The 17,562-nt window shown below is 38.9% G+C and overlaps 1 protein-coding gene across 7 annotated transcripts; it reads left to right on the forward strand.

Annotated features, from left to right (window-relative positions):
- Window positions 1–141: 141 nt before the first annotated feature.
- On the forward strand, window positions 142–16,770 carry LOC126853387 (disks large homolog 5). Of its 7 annotated transcripts, XM_050599070.1 has the most exons (15): window positions 143–965; window positions 1,159–1,325; window positions 2,151–2,168; window positions 2,512–2,662; window positions 2,867–3,222; window positions 3,311–3,726; window positions 4,295–5,362; window positions 5,654–6,272; window positions 6,426–7,730; window positions 7,904–8,927; window positions 9,070–9,323; window positions 9,435–9,664; window positions 9,818–10,037; window positions 10,336–10,728; window positions 12,300–12,947. In XM_050599070.1, exons 2-14 carry the CDS (start codon window positions 1,283–1,285, stop codon window positions 10,440–10,442), a joined length of 5,811 nt encoding a protein of 1,936 aa, XP_050455027.1. In that variant the 5' UTR covers window positions 143–965; window positions 1,159–1,282; the 3' UTR covers window positions 10,443–10,728; window positions 12,300–12,947. The 7 variants fall into 7 exon arrangements, with proteins under 7 accessions (XP_050455025.1, XP_050455027.1, XP_050455024.1 ...); XM_050599068.1 differs by having other exon boundaries at window positions 142–965; window positions 4,298–5,362; window positions 5,654–7,730; XM_050599067.1 differs by lacking the exon at window positions 12,300–12,947 and adding an exon at window positions 14,895–16,770 and having other exon boundaries at window positions 5,654–7,730.
- The last annotated feature ends 792 nt before the right edge of the window (window positions 16,771–17,562 follow it).

The following is a 17,562-nucleotide window of genomic DNA, read 5'->3' on the forward strand; positions in this document are numbered from 1 at the left end:
GCGCAGTTTACGTTGCACATTCGCATATATATCTATACACATACATAATATACACACACACACACACACACACACACACACACACATATACATATATATATATATATATATATATATATATCTACGACATACTGTAGAGAGAGATGGAGCGTGCGGAAGGCACGCGCGCAGACATACGGCACGGCAGGCGAGGACGAGAGCAAGATGGCTAACTGTCAGACTGGATCCTCCCGTTGGCGCGGCGGCAAGTGAGCGGCGATCGAGTGTGGTGGATTTTCCTTCGACACAGTGTATTGTCGGTGTTGCGCGCGTGTACGCTACACACGTCATCGTCGTCGAGCTCTGGAGACGCGAGTCGTACGCGAAAATTCGCCAAACGTCATCGCGCATCGCCGATAGACACACACGAGGGATCGAGGGATCGATATCACGCCGACGATACTGGTCGCTTCCCGGAGCGCTTCCCCGCGATGACGATGACTTTTCTCGTCGCGAGTGCGACGGACTAAATCGGGCGAGAACGGATCTCCCGAGATTCGGGAATAGATGGCGGACGACGACTCGACGAGAAATCGGCTGGTGGTCGAGAAATCGGCGCGCGGATGACCCGAGTTTGGATACATCGACGCGTAGATTTATTTATTACGTTCGTTCGAAAAACATAGTCTTCCTTCCCCTCCCTTCTCCCCCCTTCTCCGTTTCTCTCTCTCTCTCTCTCGTTGTCCCATGTGTGTCGCGCTCGGTTGCTCGGTCAGTCAGTCGGGTCTCTGTGTGTGTGCGCATCGACGAAATCCATCTCTCTCTCTCTCTCTCTCTCTCTTCATCTCTCTCCGACTCCCTATATATCCTTCGCTAAACGCGCACTCGTTCGCGCGGGAGAAGTGATGCATGAGGAAATCTCTTGGATGATACGTCCCGCGATACATGTGTTGGGATGTAGACGAAGGCGAGAACGGGAGGAGGAGGTACGTATTTAGTCAATACGTGTGTGCGTCAGGTGCATATCTCCCTCTCTCTCTTTTCCCCTCTCCCTATATGTGTACACACATACACATGCCACCGCGCTATAGTGGCCATAATGTCATCCCGAAGGCTGCTTCTTAGTAATTTACAAAGGGCTCGCTCTTCCGTGAAGTATGATAGTGTACACTTTTCCAGGCGATACCTGCCCCGCTTCGTACCTGGTCGCTGGCGGACGAGGACGAGCGCCCGTATTGGTAGACGGTAATCGCACAACTCGCACTCTATCTCTCTCTCTCTTGCTCAACATCCACGGAGAACCATGGCTTCTGGTGCATCCTCCTTGGACAGTGCTGGAAGTAGCGGTGAGTGGGACAATTTTTATTTTCGACGCCTATTCTCTCTTCTTTTTCTTTGTTTTTTTTTTTCTTTTTCTTTGTAGAAGAAAACGACCACCGCGCTCGCTCGATATTGTCTCTTCATCACGCTTAGCTAACGTCAGCGCGTCATTGTATTTTTAATTAGACGTCAGGACGTTATCGTCGTCGCCGCAGAAATATTTTTATCGGAAAATTAAACTTGGCGAGAAGCTCTCGAGGACTCTCATGCATGCACGCGCCTTTTGAAATATATCGGCGTATTCGTTTCAGAAAATAATTTAAAAAATTAGAATTTTTTTCTCTGTATATAATTATAATTCTAATTTATTTTTAATGTAAGTTAAAGAATTCTCTAATATATGATCTTCCAAATATATATTTCATCTCAGAACAGATTTATTCATGATATATAAATATACATCAAGGAAAGAATATTGTTGTCAATAAATATTGGATGAGATTAAAGATAAAATAGATATTATGTCATTTGGAATATTGTTATTGATCTTTCATGGTTGAGGGAAAATAATGAATCACATTTATACTTATATGCGTGGCCTAGAGTGGTTTCTTTCCTGGTGAAAGCTAGTGAGACCTCTGATTATGTTGTTCCATCTACTGTAACAAGCATTTCAGACTTTTAAATTTTATTGTGAAATTTTAACGCGCTCTATTCGAATATTATTCGTACTTTTACTTGTGCTCCCCTTTTTTTTCTTCTTTCTTCTGTTTGCGCTTCTCTTCCCCTTTTTATACATGATCGGTATATATGTCTTGAAGTAATACAGGTGTTTATAATTAATTTTCCAGATGGTGCACTTAACATGGGTAAGAATTATTTTTAAACAAGAATTATAAAAATACATGTGCATATATAGACACATCTCTATGTACATTGCATCTTTTTTCAATAAATCCCCAATGGATCTCCTTTTGTCGCATTATTATTATGTGTATTGTTTACAAATGATTAAATTAATTAGATCAGTGTACAACACATTTTTTCTTCAATCTTTCTCTCTTTATTATATATATTTTTTTATTTACTTTTTATTTATTACATCATATTACATCAAACAGAATGTATTTTGTTTTCACGCACACATTTTATATTGGGTTACATCAATTATGTTATTGACGTGTTTACTGTTGGAATTGACACTTAAACCAGAGGGGGATAGCGGAAGTTATGGCAGTGTTGGAAGTCCGGTCCGTGGCTCCGAGTGTCGTAGTGCGGAATTTGACGGTTTACAGGCTCAATGTGATCAAGCGATGCATCAGCTTCAGCTGCTTAGGCATAAGCACTCCGATACCATAAGACGGTTTGTTTTGATTTTGTTTCAAACCTTGTGTCTCGCTCTCTGCTGCTACATCTCTTTCCTCATCTCATTTTTCATTTTAGCATGCAAGTATATTTTTTTAGTTATGTACAAATGCACACATTTTTCTCACATAAAGCTTGAAACTTCGCTTTTAGAATAAATACGATTCATGTGCGTTAAAAAAAACAAATGTATAAAATACAGGTGTGAGCATACTATGAAGGAATTGGAGTATTATCGCGGGCAACATATAGCAGTCATGAATCAACTGGAAGCGACATCCCAAGAGAGCTCCGCGTTACGGGCGAAATATAGTGATCTCGCAAACGATAAGCAACGACTTGACCGGGAGGTGCAGACCCTGCAGAAGGAACTGTCGGAATTGCAGCGCATACAGAACCAAGATGTTCTCGTCGCCGATGCCGCGAGCAACGATGCTATGAATCAACATTATCTGTCTGCGTTACGAAAATACGAAGCGGTTAAGGACGAATACGATTCCCTCAGAAAACGGTACGACGACTTGATTGCGTCGCATTCCTCTGCAGTTAATAAGGCAAGTATATCCGATAGCGTTATTTCCAACACGTTTTACTTTAACATAATAACAATTTATGCGAAATTGCGTGTGTGTTATAATACAGCTAGAGTTATCGCAAGAGGAAGCTAAGAGGCTCAAGAAACAATACGACAGCGTCTTGGAGGAGCGTAATAGTGCGATTCGCGAGCGTAACGGTTTGAAGCAGCAGTGCACCGCCGCGATTCGTCAGTGGGACATTGCCTTAAGAGAAAGAAACGAGTATCGCGAAGCGCTCGCCAAGGTGCAGCAGCAGCACGAAGAAGCGGTAAAGGAGATTAACCAGGCGATGGTGCTGCGCATGAAAGCCAGCAAGGATATGAAACGTCTTACTGAGGAACGAAACGCTGCCTTGCAGGAATACAGTCTAATTATGGGAGAACGGGACACGGTGCACAAGGAGATCGAAAAGTTGGGTGACGATCTCACGCAAGCGTACACAAAAATCACGCATCTGGAAACGCAGAATAAGCAGCTCATGGAAGAAGTAATGAAAATATAATTAATATAATTAATTTAGCTCTCCTTCCTCTCATTCACTATTCTTATGTCCTTTTTATTTAAAAGTTTATAGAGAATATATATATTTTTATAGAATATATATATTTTTGTTTGTTTTTATGAATTATTAGAGTACATAGCCAATTAGAAATTAACTTTATCATATAATAGTTTTTTATTGCTTTCTTTTTAAGCATTTAATTCTGAATTTTATCTTGATGCACTTTTCTGGTATTGTCGAAGCATTTTTTAGTTCTCTCCCATTTTATCACGAATGATTATGAAACAAGAGTTTGAAGTAAATTTATAATTATTTTTTTTTTTTGTAGAAACTTTCAATTTGCGTTTGTTGCGAGTACAAAACTGTAAAATAAAAAGAAATAAACTCTTGTACAATATATACACATATTTTTTTGCGAAACTAGTGAAGATCTTATTTTCGTGGATTATGAAAAAGATTTGAATAAGATTTCGTCAAGAAAAAGTTTGAAATTTGGTTATATAAACGCAATATTTTGTTATACACAATTACATCGGTGCCGATTTACTTACAGAAGAAAACGCTATCTTATCAAATCGAGACGTTGAAGAGAGAGATTGCGTCCGCCTTGCAAGATAGGGACGAAGCTCTGAAGTTGTGCAATGAGTTACAGCAGAAATTCGGCGAACGCGATTATACCGGCGAAGGTTCCAACAGAGACTACAAACATTGTTTGGAATTGAACCCGTTTAGTCGCGAACGCGACAGTGTCAACAAAGAAGCGGAGAAGGAGACAAACACGAGGGATTATTCGACGCATAAGCAGCGCATGGACAATTTGGAGCAGGCTAACTTGGAATTGGATAAACTCAGAAAGACTGTGGATACGCTACAGGTGGAGCTCGAGGAGGCCATTCAAGAGGCCGAAGTATCGAAAAGAAGGAGGGATTGGGCCTTCAGTGAGCGCGACAAGATAGTGCTAGAGCGAGAGAACATAAGAGGTTTGTGTGACAGATTGCGAAAGGAACGCGATCGTGCTGTTTCCGAACTAGCTGGCGCTCTGCGCGACTCCGATGACATCAAGAAGCAACGAAACGAGGCATCAAAGGAGTTGAAGGATTTGAAGGAGAAGATCGAATTTAGCGATCATGCTCTACGAACGAGCCAGTTGGCGCAGATAGATGAGAGTAATGATTGGGAGATGATTCCGATCCACGTGGAGCCCGGTAGAATCTGCTTAGATTCGGATCGCGACGATCTCGGATTGATCCTCGTCGGTGGCCGCGATAGTCCGTATTATCCAAACGACACCGGTGTTTATGTCGCACAAGTGGCACAGGGTAGCGCCTTTGACGGTAAGCTACGACTAAACGATTGCATCGTGCGAGTGAACAACGTTGACTGCACATCCGTGTCGACGCGTGTAATCCTGGAGACTTTACGTTCGTCTACCATGAATCCGGCGACTCTGATCGTGAAGCGGCGCCGGATGACCAGACGGCCGTTGAGAACTACGCAGTTGTCGATCGGCACAGTGCCACACGGCATTACTTTAGAACTCGGAATTTACATCTCGAAGATATCACCCGGCAGTTTGGCCGCCAAGGATGGAAACCTCGCCGTAGGAGATAGAGTTTTAAACGTAAGTTACATACAGTTTGCTCTAAATCTACGTCTTATATTAATTTATGTAAATTAATTAATATATAATTTCATAAAGTGTAAGCACATAAATACTTCACTCTTTTTTTTTAATTTTTAGACTAATCAATTAAAATAGATAAAGTTAAAAATTAATCCGAAAAGAGAAAGAAATGGATCCTCTTATATAAATATGATGTAATATTCTATATATATCCTATACAAGTACACACATACATAATGTCTAAAGTATGACATCTATTTTACACTAGATTATAAAATTCATTTTTAGATTAATAGTAAACCGATGGACACTGTTACTACGGCACACGAAGCAATGGCAATTTTAAACGACGATACCGTAGATGTGTTGACAATCACGACATTGAAGGGTATTTCGATACCCTCTGCCGCCAGCTCAGAAACAATAGACGGCAGTTTTGCGGAGAAGCAAAAGATGGTAAACAGTTGCTCGCAAACCGAGCAAGAAAGAATGATGTTGAAAGCTTCGTCAGACGACTATGAGAGGCGATATTTGTCGAATTTTGCCGATCGAAACGTTTATAAAGCCACAAAATCCGTGAGCGGCGAAAAGTCGAGCGGCATCAGCAACGCTTGGGACAACTTCCGTGAGAAGATTGACATAGTACGAGGACGCAAGCATAGTAAGGAGCGCGACGACAACAACAAGAAGAAGGGCCATCGCAATTCTAGTCCAAATACGTTCGAGCAGGAGCAGGACGCGATAGCGGAGCTTGATTCGGTGATCGATAGCTATCACAAGAAAGCGAGCAACAGTAACAATAACGGCGTACTGAAACGCAGCAAGCGACGCGGCACAGAGAAGGTTGAGAAGAACGGCGGCACGTGGCCGAAGGCGCGTGGCGTGCCCCTCATACAGAATGGGACCGGTACTATATTGCACCCACGCAAATCGAAAGAGCGTTTTCCCCTCAGTGCATTCTTACCGAAATACGATAATTATAATTATAATCGTATCTCCAATCCTATTTCCCTCACCAACTTTTCCAATGTCAATAATCGTCATACCGTTTACAAAGCAGTGGAGACGCCGCTACCGACCTTCACCAAGACCGGACAGCAGCTCTTTAATCAGAAGTCGCCACCGTTTACACCGGCGGTGCAGTTCAAGGACATCCCGATCGACGGCGGCAGCAAAAAGCGACCGTCGACGGAATTCGAGAGCAGCGCGTCGGAGACTGGACGACTCGGTTCCGCGCTGGCGCCGTCCGAGACTAGCATCGACTTCTCGGTCAAGTCCGGCGGCGTCGGCCGCGATCTCGACTCGTACTTCGCGAACAAACGTTCGCAGAAGTATACGGCTGGCGGCGGCAGCAGCAGCGACACGCAAGTGACAACGGATACGCTGCAGCACAATCGCGTGCACTCGCAGCTTTATTCATCGGGTATTGGCGGCTCCTCTACGTCCGCTGCGTCGACCACCAGCGGTCCGGCGTCGCGCCAACAAATGGCACCCGGTAATTTTCCGTTTCCCCCGTATCATCCGTACGCCACATCGTCGCACTCCCATCCGCATTCTACGCAGCACCAGAATCACTCCTTACCCTTGCGCTATCCATCGCCGCCTTCGCTGCCATCCGCGCAATCCGGCGAATCGATAGGCCTGCCTGACGCACGTACCTACTGTTTCGAACCCCCGTACAGTCCCGGACCGGGTTTGCAGAACACAGTGACCCCGGTGACTACCTTCGGCCATCTGCACACTCCCTCTGTAGATCTGCACTATCACAAACCGCGCGCATTGACGCTCGGTATACCCTGCGACACTCCCACTCACGGACACGGATACGAAGGCGGTACTTTGCCGAGTCGAAAGGAGGACCAGCGCATCCGGATACCGTCCAACACCAGCGTCACGTCCAAGAGCAGCGTCGGCAAATTGTCCACCGGTAGTATAGAGAGAACGTCGGAGCGAGGCAGTCCGATGCCAACATTCCACGTAGAAGTGTTGAGCCCGGGCACTAGCAGCACCAGTGGAACCGAGAGTAGCAGTGGTACTGTGAGAGGAAACAATCAGCATAAACGCGCCAGTATGCCGGATTATTCTTGCTCGCAATCGGGTCCAGCGCCCGGTGAGCTACGCAGAGTGCACATAGACAAGTCCGTGGAACCGCTGGGCATTCAGATCTCGTGTCTGAATAGTGGCGGTGTGTTTGTCTCCACCGTATATGAGCACAGCCTGGCAGAACAGGTCGGTCTGCAGATTGGCGACCAGTTGCTAGAGGTTTGCGGCATCAATATGCGGAGCGCAACCTATCAGTTGGCCGCCAACGTTCTACGTCAATGTGGTAATTCGATTACAATGCTGGTGCAGTATAGTCCGGACAGTGAGTATTTTTTACGCACAAAAGCGAATAATAAAATCTTCGTTGAAAGGCGCACTTTAGAATCTCTAGCATGTTTTACGTTAACGGCATGATTTTTTTTTTTTGCGCGCACTTTCTCAATTCCTCTTTTCGTCAATACATTTCGATAATGCAAAAACATTCGAATTTTTCAGGATATTTTTCTGCTTTGGCTTTCACGTTATTCGGAATACGTGTCTCATATAAACGGCATTTTTATTTGCAAGAATACACCGAATTAGAGGCGGGTTCGTCCTCGAGTTCGTCGGAAGCCGCCGACGGAGCCGCGCCCGGAACTCGCAGCGGTTCACCGACACCGTGTAACAGTCCGGAAGCGCCGCGAAAGAGCGTGATGGAAACGTTGGAGCCTGAGGTACCGGAACGCGACACTACTACTATTACCATCACCACCACTGCCGCAGCCGCCACAGCCACCGCCGTCACTACCGCTGCGCCCGTCATGAGTTCACTACGCGTCGAGCGGGACATGCGACCGTCCGCCTCATTGGAAGTGAGGGGCACGCAAGAACGACAACGTGAGATGCGACCGTCCGCATCGCTGGACATCAACATTCGCAAGCCGGAACTACGCAGTGCCGCCACTCTGGATCGATTGAGCCGCGCGCAGTTGCAGCGGCAAACCGCGATGAGAAGTCCCACGCAGGAGGAGCTGAACCGGAAACCGCCACCGCCGAGCGGCGAGCCTAGATATCTGCTGATCGAAACCAGAAAATGCTCGAATCTCGGTATATCGCTAGTGGGCGGAAATGGCGTCGGTATCTTCGTGCATTCCGTTCAACCGGGTTGTCTTGCCGAGGAGGCCGGTCTATTTACCGGCGATAGAATCCTGGAGTACAACGGCGTGGATCTGAGACAAGCGACCGCTGAGCAAGCCGCCCTCGAGTTGGCTCGACCGGCAGATAAGGTGACGATGGTCGCCCAGTACATGCCCGAGCGATATAACGAGGTGAAAGACAAACCGGGCGATAGTTTCTACGTAAAGGCATTGTTTGACCGAACCGGTGAGGTGGGCGATAGCCTGCAGCTGCGTTTCAACAAGGATGACATTCTGTATGTGGATAATACTATGTTTAACGGCACGCCGGGCCATTGGCGTGCTTGGATAGTCGATCAGACTGGCCGTAGACAAACTTGCGGGATAATCCCCAGCAAATTTAAGTAAGTTGCATTTTTATACAATCAATATTATGTACAACATTTAAAAAGCAAAGAAAGAATGCATGATGAATAACAATTTATTTTAATCAATATATAATTTAAACTGAGAGATGTATGTATGCAATTTATTATTATTATGCAGAGTTGAAGAAGAGTTGCTTTTACGGCGCTCTCTGGGCGATTTAGAACAGGATGCTGGCAAACGTAGTAACACAAGCGCAAGGCGAAGCTTCTTTCGACGGAAGAAGCAGCAACCACGTTCGTCCAGCAGTAGAGACAGCACTAAAGAACTGTCGTCACATCTCACCGGAGTCAACTTGGGATGGTACAGCGATAGCGGCACGTTGAACGAAGATACTCTTCCGGCTAGTTATCAGCGCGTTGAGAGGCTTGATTGTACGTACTATTAATTTACAACCATAATTCTTGATTACGACAATAATTTAACAATATCGTATGCAGTATATTTTTTAGTCACATATGATAATGATTTATTATAAATAACAGATCCCACCTTGAGACCTGTGCTGATAATCGGCCCACTTAGCGAATGTGTAGTAACGAAACTTCTGCAGGATTATCCGGGACAGTTTACTAGATGTCTAGCGGAAGCAATGCATTGTTCACAGTCGACTTTGGAGCAAGGCTTGCGCGATTCGCTCTACATAGATTACAGGAAAAAAGGCAGCTATTTTGAATGCACGACTGTACAAGCTGTTAAAGATATATGCGAGAAGGTAAAATATACAAATATGTATGTACATCATTATTGAATAAATGATAATTTCTTTACTTTGCAGTATATAATTGGTAGCAAATAGTAAAAAAAGTAATTAATAATATTATTTAATAAATATACAAATACAAATCTATATTTATATTTGTTGTAGAATACACACTGTATTTTGGATGTGTCGATGGCTTCTATCGAGAGGCTTCACAGACATCAAATTTATCCTATCGTTTTGTTGATAAAATTCAAGGATAGAACGCAAATTAAAGAGGTAAAAGATTCCAGATATCCGAGTGACAAAATCAGTACAAAAGCCGCGAAGGAGATGTTTGAGCAAGCGCTCAAGATAGAAGCAGAATATAAACACTACATCTCTGGTAAGCATATCTATGTTTCTAATTTTATTTGTGTTCATAAGAGAAGTATATACCTTGTTATTATTTTAATAGCAAGCACTATAAAACAGATTAGTTTAATAAATATATTTTATTAGTTGCAATAGTTGCTCTTTTTTCAATTTTGATCTCAAATATATATTATCAATTTATTGCAGCATAATTTACGAAAATAAATTATTTAATAGAAATTTTATATAATTCAAAGCAAATGGAGATTATGTTTATTAATGTATCACTATATGTATTGCGGATGTTCACTCAATTAACATTATTTCAGCCGTCATTCCGGCTGGTGTGAGCGTGGCATATATATGCACGCAAGTGAAAGCCGCGGTAGATGAGGAACAGAGCAAAGCGCTGTGGGTTCCTAGAGGGGGTCCCTGACACAAAAGGGGGGGTCCCCACAAGCCGCAGTGGAAGTCAATCTAAATTCCACCAGGGGGCCCTTACGTCGTGCTCATATGCAAAAAGATTTGCTACGCAAAATCAATTATATTATTTATGGTCTCTTGATTTTCCGGAGGAGAACGCGACGCAGTCAAGAAATCCTCCGCTTTACGAAGAACTTTTAATTGTGCTAATCGCTCAATTTGGTTGTGATAATACGAGTTTCTACAACCCATTTTGCTTTAACGCATTTAGCTCGTTAAATTATCGCAGTATGAAACAGGTACGTAGGCGTATATTTTATTTTCTGTCGCATTTCTTTAAGTTGCTACTCCAAACATTAAATCATCATGTGATTTAATTATGTAGATTATGTGGTTTTTTGCACTATCCGCATCGCTAATCAATATATATATATAGTTCATCTGTATATGTGTGATTATCAGATTTATATTTAAAGTATATGAATACATACTGAAGGAGATTATTTTTCCTTCGTTCTTTTGGAACATCTTGAAAAAATAACCAGTGAAACATTATATGATTGGTGCTTGTTTTTTTTAATACTTGCTTGTTACTCATTAGATAAATATACTATACAATTTATGTTCAATAACCAATTTCCTTTTCGATCTTCGATCGCGTATAAACAAGCAATGCAACAGGAAATGCAGCTATGATTCATGAAACCAATAATTCGTACGAGACCATAAATGGATCAGTATAAAAACACTCGTCGTATTATGGCCCGTTAGAAAATTGGTGGATTAATATTGACGAAACGTTTGACGTTTTAGAAAATAAATTATACAGCTGTTTCTCGATGGCTATTATATATTATTAATTAACCCCTCAAATCAAAACTAATGTACAGAAAAAGAGAGAGACAGAGAGAGAGAGAACAAAATTGGTGAAAAATTGATTATCTTATGTAAATTGCTAAAAATATATGTGCATATATATATATGTGTGTGTGTGTGTGTGCGTGTGTGTGTGTGTGTGTATGTATATATGTATGTATGCATGTATTTTTTAATAATTTATAAAAGTAGTATTTTTTCTTTTATATATATAAAGAAAAGAAATGTTACTTATTTGTAATTAATAATCTAAGTTTATAACATCAATTTTTGGTTCTCTTGTATAGTTTAAGCTTTGTATATTGCTTTATATTATTTTTTTAATTACATAACAATTTAGGGAGAAAGACACTTTGCCGCGTGTACAATGTTTATTAAATACGTATTTGAGGGGTTAAGAGAATTATTAAATTAAGGAATTGATAAGAGAGTGAAATATCAACGTGAAAAAATGGAATTGACGCACGCTCAATAATCTGCTCTTGTGCAACTGTAAATAGCGATTTGTAATATCTGTAATAGCCAAACGCGAAGTCGGTGAAAGTGAGAAACTAACACTTACTATATTTAATAACGAGTAATTCTCTTAACAATACGCACGATTACTTTCATACATCTTGAGATTGGATTTTTCGCGAATTTACACAACGCTATTCTTAAACGAGCTTACATATAAACGTTTCGTGCGGTGCGGTTATACGAGTTCGATTTACAATATATTGTATTCTTAAAGAAAAGAAAACAAATCATAGATCGAGAAATCCGCGAAAATTGATACATGTATCTTTGTATGATTCTTACATAATATTATTTGTACATACGATTTTTCTAGAAAAGAGAAAAAATATATATATATATATATATATATATATATATATATATATGATTTAGGAAATATTTTTAAATCAATATAATTATATAATTTACAATCATTTAGTAAGTATGAGTTAACCGTATCTGTACCTGAACTGTTATTTTTTTCATAATTTGATAGATACGTCCGACTAGTTTGAAAATAGTAAGGACGTAATTTTTTTTTACGAGACAAATAAGAATACACAGTGAGGAGGTGTATCCATAAAATCTATATACGATACACGAAAGAGATGAAACATTATCTTCTTTGTATGGAACCTTTTCGACATTATGAGAAATCAGCTTCTCTCATTGCGATTCATCTTCTATAATGCAATTAGAAGCAGTTCAGTACTTGTGATAATACGATATAATAAATCATCTACGTGAACGAGGATTTAGTGATATATATATGTCACGGATCGTATAACGAAGAGTAAGAACAAAGAAATGTTGAGAAACGCGAAAAGCGAGCTTGTTGGTTTTACGTGAGACATTTTGTTTTCCAACGAGACAATATCTAGATCATAAGTTAGAAGCGAGACCAAAAACTAAAGGGATACTAACGCTAACTCGTAAGGATTGTGATTAAACTTTACTGGTACTGCATTATAATAGCGTGTGTGGCGCATTTAATACAGAGAAGCAATAGAAATATATACTTTTTGATATTTTCAGGAAGAGTACTTGCCCTGTGCAATCAATGTTTTTCTTCAAATGTTTCGCGCTCGTGTAGGACGCGCTTATGTATTTTAAATATGTATAGGGACCAAGACATTGGTTTATGTCTTTTCGATGAAAAATGGAAGAAGCAATCACGCGAATGTAGAAGAAACTTTCAGAGGTGGTGGACATAAAATTTATATACCAACGAACGATTTCTCAGAAATTTTTCCGGAGAAAAAGGCATATTTTTTTTACAAGTTTCAGAATAAAGTATGTGACATATATATGATACGTAAAATTTTCTTTTTTAAACTGGGAATTAAATTGCTCTCTTTTCGAATAATGTTTGTCGTATGGCGAGAACAAAATTTTAGTGTGTAAAGATCGAGGAATAACCGAAAACACTTGCGAGATGAATTATAGGCGGAGAACGAGGAGAACGAAGAAAAGAGAAACTTAGCCCTGTTATGATTACTCTCTCAATCACACAGCACTGTGATACATATGTGTAGCATATTACTCCTTCGATGACATATCAACTTAACAATCCTTTTACATATATACATTATACATATATGCGATATATATATAAAACACACATATTTTGAGCAATACTTATACCATATAAATATATACGTTATACACAAATGTGTATAACAATGCACTTTCAATATTTTTCACCTTAAGCACGTGGTATTTCAATGCAAAAAATTAACTAAATGTATGCGAATATATAACAGAGGTATCCATATCGTATCAGTGACTTTGGGGACAGATCGAATCCAGGAATATGTCACATTAAGCTGCAATGGCTCAGAATTGATCGTTTGTGACTAGCTTAATCGAATCAAGAGCCAATACAGCAACCATAGTCCTTCGCAATTAAGAATTGCAAAAGATGTTCCATGAGTATTATCTCATAGAGTTCGATTTATTTCTTGCCCTCGTTCACGCTGAGAGCAACAATCGTGAAGCCGCGTTAATGCGGCCTTGTACATGTCACGACTGATCTTCATTAGTATTCTAGAACTTGCCACCTGCCTCGATCGCACTGCAATCGTCCGATATACGATAAATAATAATCAGTGCTATCTATCGCCGTTGTTTCTATAACGTCACTATCTCCTCGCCGTATTGTCTATCTGTCCTGTCAGTTTATATTGACTTTATATTTACACATATTACCGTAAACAACGGGCAAAATGATACACGTAACTCTCTTTTTTCTCTGTCTTCGTACTTGAGATGCATGGAGAACATATTGTGAAAAGAGAATTGTTCAAATATTTTAATTTTGTTATAAAGAAACTGATTATGTGAAGGTATTATTGATTAATGATCAAAAATATGATATTTGGATTATTAATTTGTTTTAATAATTCTGTTGTAATAATAATCTGAAATTTATTATACATTTTCCATTAATGAAAATTATTGTAATTAATATTTTTATTAAATATCATGTCTACATAGATACACATATATATACTTATTGTTCGTTATATCAGGGTGTCTATTTCCAGGAAAAGCATGGAAAGCTTTTTATTTTCAGAGATTTCTTTTCTACCTAGAAAAATCTTTATTTTGAAATTTTATTAAAAATTGTACTGACAAATCTTTAAAATATTTTCTTTATCTGGAATTTTGAATAAAAATACCTGAAAGATCAGGAAATTTTCAGGGCAGTTTTGTACAAGCTTTGAATAGATACCCTGTATATATACACACACACACACACACACATATTTACACTCTTACTAAATTATATTAATCATTAGAAATGGTGCGTTTTTATTTTTACAGTCTGTTATTATTACAATCAAGAGCAAAGAGCAAAACATTATTTTTTCATTTTTCGGGAGTAGCAAAGAGAGAAATTTAAGAAAGATTGTTGTTTTTATACGAAAGTTGTGTATTATTTTGCCAATTGTCACGGATTCTTACGCTAAATGAAAATACTTGTTCGTAGTTTGAAGTGTGATATTAATTAATGCATAATTCGAAGGTTGATATACATATATATTTAGCATGCTCGTAATTTTCACATGAAACTGTTCTTCGTTTACAGTAGGTTGCGGATAAGTTTGGCAGTACGAGGGAAAATTTTAGACAAAAGATTATTTATGCAGTAACTCCCCTATCACTGCATGGGACTGCTCAATTTGTGTTTACGCTCAAGCATGCGAGATTAAGCTCGCCATCACGTGTTTTATCCATGATATGAAGATGAAATTAATGTGGATGAAAATACATGGAAAAAATATAGGAGAAATACTAGGAATGATTAGAGAATACCAAAGTTATATCTGAGGCAAACTTATCCGGATTATATTGTATAGGAGAAGTTTTTCACGACTACAATATTAACTCAATTATTAAGCGGATATGCAGGGTGCATTCACTTCTCACGTATCGACATAAAACATAACTGTCCTTGGATCAAGAATAAATCGCGAAATATTACTTGCGTAATAGAAAGAGAAGGATATATATGGTATTGTAATTATATCTAGATTTATCATTACTTTTGCAGGCGAAAGTAACGAGAGATGAGACGAAAATTATTAGAGGTAGGAACGTTTATGCGCGAGAAGCACAATACATAACTGGAAATATTTGTGAGCAAACTTAGGATTTTTTTTCGACAATTTTTAGATATCTATTGTGTTGTTTGAGAAATTTTTTCGGTAATATTTTCTAAGAAACAACCATCTTCTGAAACAATACAATACAAATGTTTGATAAGACTTTTAGATTTTATCCCAGTAACACAGAATCCCAGTGTGCATATATTTCTGTCTTCATCCCTTTGATTTTGTAAGCAGAAGAAAGTCGAGAAATTAACTTTTTGTGCGTATCCGTTTTAATCATAAATGAATGATTTAATCATCGCAAATTATAGAGGAGAAGGAAAGAAATATGGTCGATTAACGCTGGAGTGTACTTTTTGCAAAAATACTACGCTCCAATTAACTTGGTACGATGGGGGAGGAGAAGCTATGGGGTTCGTGCTATATAAAGTATCATCACGTTATTGGTAATTAATAACAGTGATCGGTAATCCGAGAAACAATGATAACGATAAGAGTAAAACATCGCTGCCGTGCGGAATCTCGATAACGAGATGACATATTTTTTTTTTGCCAACCTTGTTACTAAATAGATAAAGGAATGTAATAAAATTTTGAACAACTGCTCATACATATCGTCGAAGTTACGACGAGTTCATCGTTCCTGCTAATGTTTATAAATTATTATCCAATGTTCTTGACGCATGTTTCACAGATATATGATAGCACAGTTGATAGCAACATATATATCTACAGTTATGAGATTTTATATTAAAACTAATCGATATAAACGCGAATTATTATTCATTAGAATTCGACATTATTATTATAATGATATAAAAAAAAATTTCGCTTTTTTATGGTAAATGCCAAATTAAAAAAAAAAATATTGCGCCTTTTTCTGAAAGCGAACATATAGATTATATAAAGGATGATGATAAAATATGGAGCATTTCTATAATTCATATGCAAGCATGTTATTAAAAGTTTTTGCTTTATAATAAGTGATCTGTTTAGGTACAAACTGTATTCAAAAAGGAAATGCAAATTATAAGTTTTAATTATTTAATTTTGATAAATTAATATCACATATGTGCAATATAATTAAAAAATATTTTTGCATCGGTATTAAAGAGTTTTCAAAAAGTGCTTTTCCTATTATCCAATTAATTAATACATTTTTAAGATTGATAATATATTAAAATTAATATATACGTTATTGGGGAAGATTAAATTAATAAAGATATATACACACTATATGTCATGTCAATGTACAACAAAATATTCTTATATGGATCTCAAATGGAATAATGACATGCCAACCAATACTAAAATTTACATATATATATATATATATATATACACACACATGTGTGTGTTGTGTGTGTGTGTGTGTGTGTGTGTGTGTGTGTGCGTGCGTGCGTGCGTGCGTGCGTGCGTGCGTGTGTGCGTGCGTGCGTGCGTGCGTGCGTGCGTGCGTGCGTGCGTGCGTGCGTGCGTGCGTGTGCGTGTGTGTGTGTGTGTAAGAATATTTGATGTTACTTATAGTGTGCAATAATTTCTTAAAAAAACGTTTTTGATCGCGTGTCTCTCTTTGGCTTTTTGAAGAGAAATCTAAGTAAAGCAGTTATTTATTTTGCGATCAATCATCAAGCAATTTTTATATCTGCGAAAGTAATGTATGTAATATAGTTTCAGGAAACTTTTCATTATTAATTCTGGATAAAAAACTATAAAGACATCAAACAATAGGCAGCTCGATAATACATAAGCAATTAATAGAACTCGTCAAAAAAGTGCAATGATCGATACGCATTATACGAGTGCGAACACAGAGTACGAACGGAGATTTGTGATTGTGCCAAGAAATAGAGATATTTTTTATACAAATTGGTTATATAGTCTTCCGCAGAGTGTGGCGTTGCAACTCTTGATGGAATGCGAAATTAGTGTGTAGACAATCTGATTATAAAAGTAAACTGTTTCGTGCTGATGCATATAAGAAGAAATTGGACGTACTTGTCCGAATTAAATATTACACGTCGAAAATGAAACGTCTTTCTCTAATTAGAATTATAGAATCGCATCTTCCTCTCTTTGACTTCTCTTCTGCCATATTTCTAATTTAAAAAAAATATATAACAATCATTTTATACAATGATTTGA

The sequence above is a fragment of the Cataglyphis hispanica genome, chromosome 12, assembly GCF_021464435.1.
Source record: "Cataglyphis hispanica isolate Lineage 1 chromosome 12, ULB_Chis1_1.0, whole genome shotgun sequence".
Taxonomy (NCBI): Eukaryota; Metazoa; Arthropoda; class Insecta; order Hymenoptera; family Formicidae; genus Cataglyphis; species Cataglyphis hispanica.